The sequence below is a fragment of the Clinocottus analis genome, unplaced genomic scaffold (assembly GCF_023055335.1).
Source record: "Clinocottus analis isolate CAN_PGR_092001 unplaced genomic scaffold, fCliAna1.0.p SCAF_8, whole genome shotgun sequence".
Taxonomy (NCBI): Eukaryota; Metazoa; Chordata; class Actinopteri; order Perciformes; family Cottidae; genus Clinocottus; species Clinocottus analis.
The window spans coordinates 11,539,887-11,546,907 of record NW_027176240.1 but is presented as its reverse complement, the minus strand read 5'-3'; the positions used below and the strand labels follow the sequence as shown (position 1 = coordinate 11,546,907).

Below are 7,021 nucleotides of genomic sequence, written 5' to 3'. Positions count from 1 at the left end.
GATATCACTCCGATGAAACAGGAAACACTGTTTTACAAAATAAAAGCATTAAAAACAAACGTTGTGAAAAAAGAGTTATCAATCATTGACAAATGGCGCATAAGTTAGTTATACTTAAAACATTTAAATACATACAAATGTAGTTAAAGTATGACACATTATTAAAGTTAAAAGATAGTTGTTGAGCTTAAGCTGCTGCCGCTTACTGCTTTTATTTTGATAGACCAGACGGAAGTAGAACTATTTTTTGTGTGCCTTGACAGTGATGGGTAATGTAACGCTCCGGCACAGTCGCGTCTGTCACAACTCTTCTGGACTTTACTGTGAGCAGGATCAAGTCTCGGAGGCTTCATCACAGAATGGATATAAAGCTGTTGGCACTCGTGGCTGCGCTCACGTTGGTGATTTACGCACCTCCATCACAAGGTAGGAACAAATTGCTGGTTCGAGCGAGTTGTCGGTTCGGGTTTTTTTTGTATTTTTTGTTCTTGCAATTGATGATTACCTGCACGTTATTAGAGATTCTTTAACCATTATATGCCAGGATGCATCAAAATGTGTTTGTTTTTTTAATTAAAAACTGTGCATCGGTGGAGAAGGATGTTTCCACTCCACAATTATTGATATTTTCGTAAAATAATCAATTATATTATATAAATAACCATAATAGGCTTATGAAATTATAATTTTATGTTTATGTTAATCAAGATTTTAGTGAAGTGGTAAAGTCTCAAATTGATATTGTCCAATCTATCCAAAGTATCGACCATTTAATTAAAATGCCAACATTCACATACTCGTACATGCAGTTGAAGTGGAAAAGTTGCCGAAATGAATGTCAGTCTATTAATATAAATATATAACTATGCTCTCCATTCCACAATTGTTAGTTATATGGATACATGCTTGTTCTGGAGTGGGAAAGCACATTTTCCGCGGCGCGTAAAGCACCAACTTGCTGCGCATGTAACTCTCGTAAGAAATTCCCAGTCGGATCACCGATCAACGTGTGTATTTGTTCTGCTCTTTGTTTTCATTTAACGCGCAAATGAGGCAGCTAAGACAAAGCCGATGCAGGTACATGGCGACAACGTGTCACCCAACTTGAAGGTGTTGTGTCTTTTATCATGGAAATACCACGAGAGAACATAATTAGCATAGAGTTTAATCTATTGCGGTGCTTCTCACCATTTGTTCGGGACCTCCTCTGTTTCCCTTTTATTGTTCTTCATCTCGTTACATGTTTTGTTCTGCTCATGGCAGTGCACAACAAGGGGAACGCAATTATTCACAATCAGAACACAGACATGTGCACATTTAACGACCGAAAATCAGCAGGGAGAATGTTTTTTTTATCTTGTCGTTAATGAATTCTGAATGCATTTCCACCCAACTGATACTGAATAACTTCCTCATTGTTCAACGCTGTTATGGTTTTGTCACGTAGCTTTCACCAAAAAACAAGCAGTCTTATTTATTTTTCCACATTAATCAAACGTGAAATTTTCCTGAAAACTGCAATGGAAAGTACTCACATCCATCATGAAGTTTAAGGACCACACAGTACACGTGTGTGCTTGACTGAAAGAGCTAAGTGTTCATGGGTCTGATGTCTCATACCTCTGTGTGTGTTCTCAGTGGCAAGGCTTTTTTGTGTAAAGCTTAAATGTTTAGTTTAAAGTTGGCCAATGTTGTGAGCATCTTCTGCCACCCTGCTAAAGATAAATGGGTAAAGATCATGTGTGCAGAACAGTAGGGGCTGTTATATGTATGGACACATATTTGTAGATTCGTAGTGTATCCGAGTGCATGCTTAAATTTTGATTTGTCAATCATTTTCATCTCTTTTAATTGTTGTGATAACATTCAATCTCATTTATATCCAACAAAAAACATATGTCAGGGTCACAACTTCCACAGAAGATCATTATCTTAATCTAATTTTGTGTTTTATTGCTTTCTTTGAAACATGTGTGGCTTTACATGTGTAACTGGCTACTCATCTTCTCTCCCAGCAAAGCCCATAAGTCTGGTGGAGAGATGCTACTGTCGTTCAACAGTCAACAGCCTCCCACGAGGCTACATCCGAGAGCTCAGGTTCATCCACACGCCAAACTGCCCCTTCCAAGTGATGTGAGTATTGTTTTTGAAGCCGGCCCTCACACAAACATATATTTTTGTTTCAGTTTTCCATCATGGTCTTAAAAAGTCAGACAGGTTTGCCCCTTTTTGGACATTTCTCACCATCAATCTCAGAGAGGCGACAGGCTAGAGAAAAGAGTTGTGCATGCATGTGTACTCACACGCCCCTCTGCCACTCGCTTTCACACACATGCACAGAAAGCATTTACGACAGACCCACTGACGCATCCACAGGAAGTGGAAAGTGTTTTGTTTTTCAACAGGAAAACAATAATTTGGGGTTTTGTAATTAGGTTTGTTTCTTCATTGTATTGCAGCAGTTTGTCTTTGTACTGGTCTTCCAACCTTTGGGCCTGATCTCATTCATTGTTACGGCCTCATAATTTACAATCTAAAGTATGGAGCAGCACAACATGGTTAGTTACAATCCAGAAACAGTGAATGTGAGGGGTATATAATTGGCAGGTCTGGAAGAGGGGAAAGCTGAGCTTTTGTTCCATAAAAACAGGACATGTGTGCCAAAGGAGGTATGATCTCCCACATCGAGACATTTGATCCAGTCTTGACTCAATCTGTGAATAACCTCAAGGTTATGCTGGATTTAAAAGGTAGCCGGAAGCCACATTGACAAATTGATCTCCAAGTACTCAAACCTTTATGGCATATTAATTAAATAGTTCAATCAAGTGGGAGATATCAAACTTAAAAATATGATTTTTGATACTTGCCTCGATGCACATGTTCTGCAGCTGTTGTAGCATCAGATGTATGGTAAAATAGTGATTGGTTACCATTGTAGAAAAAATATATATATGTGCATGTCAAATCAACAAGGCAGTGGTAATTCAATCTGTTTAATACCAATGTGTCAAGATGTCTGATATAACAGGTTTTCATTCACCCTTTCATCTACAACTGAGGCTCAATTGGCATAATACTGAACTGTTTTACTTTTTATGATCAGTGCCAAGCTCAAGACAAACAAAGAGGTGTGTGTGAATCCAGAGATACGATGGCTGCAGCAGTACCTGAAGAATGCCATCAACAAGTAAGTTGTGACAAATTAGACTTGTTTTCATGAATTGTGTGTGTGCTGCAATACATGGTTCTGCTGTCATACATTAACCGGTAAGTCACAACTCTGCAGGAGCCCTGCAAAGCCACTTCCACTCTCCAGCGATTTAAAGTCAGGAATGCAAAAGCACAAATGTACATTTCGACATCTATCAATAGATCGTTATGTGAGTGACAGCTTCTTAGTTGTCCAATTTATATTGAAGCATGAACTTGAGAGACATGCTGGGACATGACCAAGAAGGATTAGAGACTGATTACAATGTATCACACTAACCCTTTGATGTGGGATATTACACAAACTTAAAATCATGTTTAATCTTCTCTTACTAGTGTTGTTCTGTAACCATCCCTGATCATTACAAGACAAAGGTTTAATAAATAAGTATTTTATGTATTCCAAAACATTTTTTTACATTTTGGTCACTGTAACATTATGCAACAACTAGCATTTTACAATAATTTTAAAGTTTATCTAAGATTGGAATACCGTAAAGTCACCGCCAATATCAACTATCTCCTTCCTGTAGAGAGGAAGAAGAGACCTTTCTTCAAAAACGCTGGCACTATGAAGTTTATAGAAAGGATCAAGTTGCCATCCTGAACTCTGTGCAGTCATATATTTCTGAGGGTTGAGGACCCCTGTAGTGGTCGGATGAAACAAACTCTGCACTGTGAGTGTGGAGGTAGATAAGTGTTTGAGGATGCAGCAAGGGAATTCCCTGATGATTCCTGCAATCACCGATTCACTGAGGATGTTAATGCCCCAGCCACTGACATACACACTCAAAACCCTCTCCCCTGCCCCGCAGTCAGACTGTCTGTCTCAAGGATGACTGTGGAGCCCTTGACTTGTCAAGGTGTTAACAGTGCTCTGCATGACAAAACAGCTCACGAGGAGAGCAGACGGTGGTCATTTACAATGGATCAGAGCTAATGTGTTTCAAATTACACATACATTGGAGGGACAAACCTATTAACAATGTGTCTGAAGGCGCACTGCCGTAAGGCATGCGTTATGCTACTCTTTAGTTAAGTAAATAAGACCGTGATTGGCTTTTTCATCTGTTAAAATGCGGCTCAGCATTTACAGAGTATTTTTCCTATGTCAACACTCAAGTTGCCCACCCATGTTCAATTGTTTATACTGATAATATACGATTGTGCTGTGGTATGTGTATATCACTCTGCAAATGCAGTAAATGAACGTATAGACGAATAGGATTTTTCAAAACAATGAGTAACTTTTGATGAAGTCCAAGTTTTACAAAGTAAAAATAATTTTAAAACAAGTAATTTAGTTTGGAGTCAGAGATGGCCAGCTGGCTGATGAGCTCGATGGGGACTGATTAACTATCTGTAACTGAATTATCAAATACATTCAACTTCATTTGACTAAAATGTTCTCTCTTGATTGTGGGTCAAAATAATTTGGGTCTTGTAAACTTCAGCTTTTTTTGTGTGAGAGTGCTGGGCCTGAATACATTCTGAACTTCGGCTCCATCCTTTTATGATCCCGGCTTCCAATCACGGCTTAACAAATACTCATTAATTTTCAATAATGGTGTTAGCTAGTTACATTTTCACAGCCAATAGACAAAGTATGTTTGTCATTCAGACGTAGTTGTGTTGTATAATCAAAAGTGAGCAATCAACTTTATGAAAAGTTTTTGATTTTGACAAATTGGCTTTTTTTCCTTCCAGGATGAAGAAATCCAAAAAGGGCAATTAAAACCTCTTGCTGAGATCCTCCTGAGCCATTGCTGAGGGTTTGAAGTATCGCAGCTATGTAACATGTGATATGAGGTTTATCTGGTATGTTGAACAGCACTTAACTCGGCCGGCTGCCACGCTGCAGCCTTTTGTGTGAAATGAACCGACAACTCTTCATCGTAAACACCAATCCACCAGCCTTGTCGCCACCCTCACCATCATCACCCTCACAACTTATAGAGATTGTAGACATTATTAGTACAAAGTGCAATTATATCTGTGAGTGTATGTTTTTCTAACTATATTGTAGATACTGTTTTGTTAATGGACATTAACAAACAAAGAGCTACTTTTTAAAAGAGATTTCCACATCCCTCAAACCTCTGTGTCAAAGGTCAACGTGTAAAAAGGAGAGGGGTGATGGTCCACAGGAGGATTTTCTCTACAACAAACATGAGTTAACATCCCATTTGTATGTATCAGAGTCCTGTCATCTACTAAAACAACAGAAAACAGAGTAGGTATAATCCTTCACATAGTATCTGCTTAACTTGATCGTCTCTGATTTAAAATCGAACAAAATTGACAACAATGTGAAGTTTCTGTTCTAAAAATGTTCAGAGTCGGAGAGTTTCCCAAGTCGTATTTCATGTTTCAAGTTAATTGGCATTGTGGAATTTCAATGGGTGCCAGTAACCCCCAGACTGAATGTAAAATGTATAAAAGATCCTAGTAAAAATGTCTATTACAATGTTTTGTGATGCAAATTAGAATGCCAGAAGAGCTGGAGCATTTCCTGAGCTCTTCTGTGGCTGAGATTATGTGACTGTTTTTTTAATTCGAAAAGAAAAGCTGAACATCTGGACCCCAAACCCGTTTTAATTGAGCGACCAATGAGTTGAAATTTCCTGGAATTATAAAGCTGTGACACTTTCCAAGAGATGTTAAGAACAAATGATGTTACACCAATCACAGTTAGCTGCCTTACGAAATCAGTCAAAAAGATAAGTGTAAGAGGAATTCTGATTGAAATAAACCTTTAGTTTGAATGTCCATTTCAAAGGAGGATACACAGCAATTGATATAACAATTACCACATCAGTAGTTAAGCACAATGGTATACTGAGAGCCACAGTAGAAAAAGTATGCCATTACTGACAATAAATAGATGTATATATGTGACTACCTACAACTGTTATGCAGATAGCAATGCACTTTATATCTGATGTATTCATGTTTTAAACAACATTTACTAAATCTGAACATTAAATTTTGTCTTTTTTATGTTTATCATGCCGTTCGCATTGTTTGTTTTGTTCATTGAATGTGTAGCTGCATCTAACTGTTAAAGTCTGGAGATCCATTCATCTATTCATTATAATCTCATGTAATTTTAGTCACATGTAATACTATACAAATGCTTTATTTTTGTACTCAGTTATGCATTTATATATTAAATCTAAACATTTATATGAAGAAAATTTGCCAAAGTTTTATTGTAAAACTTGTTGATCGGTACAAAAAAAGAGCAAACTATTTTAATGTGTGCTTCCCTTTACATATTACGAGCCTTTTACCCACTGATGCACACATACAGTCCAGTTAAGCAGCTCTTTACATCTTTATATTCAGTGTAAAACAATGCTTTTTTAGAGAAAACACACAGCTGCAGTAATCTTACTGTATCAGCAGGTCAGAGGGTAAATCTAAAGACTTTGATGTGTGATATGTTCAGCTTTACTCACAAGGGTAAATGAAAGGCAAGGACATTGATCCTGCCTGCTATCTAACTACTCAACAAGCTACCATTAGGAAAACATTAGAGCAAAAAGAGATGAACTTTCAACATCCCTCTAGGGAAGTTAAAAGGAGATTATGTGAGGCGAAGCACAGTAGTTTATGAGATGAGAGTCGGCTGATTGAAACATCAGGGAGCAATAACGGGCTGTGAGTGCCAGTCAACAAACGATTTGTCTTTGTTTACTGATTAGCTTTGAAGTCCGGTTGACGAGGGATAAGAGCTGAGTCAGCAGCACTATTATGCGAGATCAAGCCTTTGTTTTAGCCACTTATTTCGCCCTGGTGTGCCAGT

The 7,021-nt window shown here is 37.9% G+C and overlaps 1 protein-coding gene across 1 annotated transcript; it reads left to right on the top strand.

The window, feature by feature from the left end:
* Positions 1 to 302: 302 nt before the first annotated feature.
* cxcl12a (chemokine (C-X-C motif) ligand 12a (stromal cell-derived factor 1)) lies at positions 303 to 6,279 on the top strand. Its single transcript, XM_068567992.1, has 4 exons — positions 303 to 426; positions 2,016 to 2,133; positions 3,107 to 3,190; positions 4,921 to 6,279. Exons 1-4 carry the CDS (start codon positions 360 to 362, stop codon positions 4,946 to 4,948), a joined length of 297 nt encoding a protein of 98 aa, XP_068424093.1. The 5' UTR covers positions 303 to 359; the 3' UTR covers positions 4,949 to 6,279.
* Positions 6,280 to 7,021: the final 742 nt, after the last annotated feature.

Bases quoted from the DNA above. Each gene is read 5' to 3' on its own strand.
- cxcl12a (XM_068567992.1), top strand. From the start codon at position 360: ATGGATATAAAGCTGTTGGCACTCGTGGCTGCGCTCACGTTGGTGATT. The intron at 2,134-3,106 runs GTGAGTATTGTT...TTTTATGATCAG, and splicing joins AACTGCCCCTTCCAAGTGAT to TGCCAAGCTCAAGACAAACA. The intron at 3,191-4,920 runs GTAAGTTGTGAC...TTTTCCTTCCAG, and splicing joins CTGAAGAATGCCATCAACAA to GATGAAGAAATCCAAAAAGG.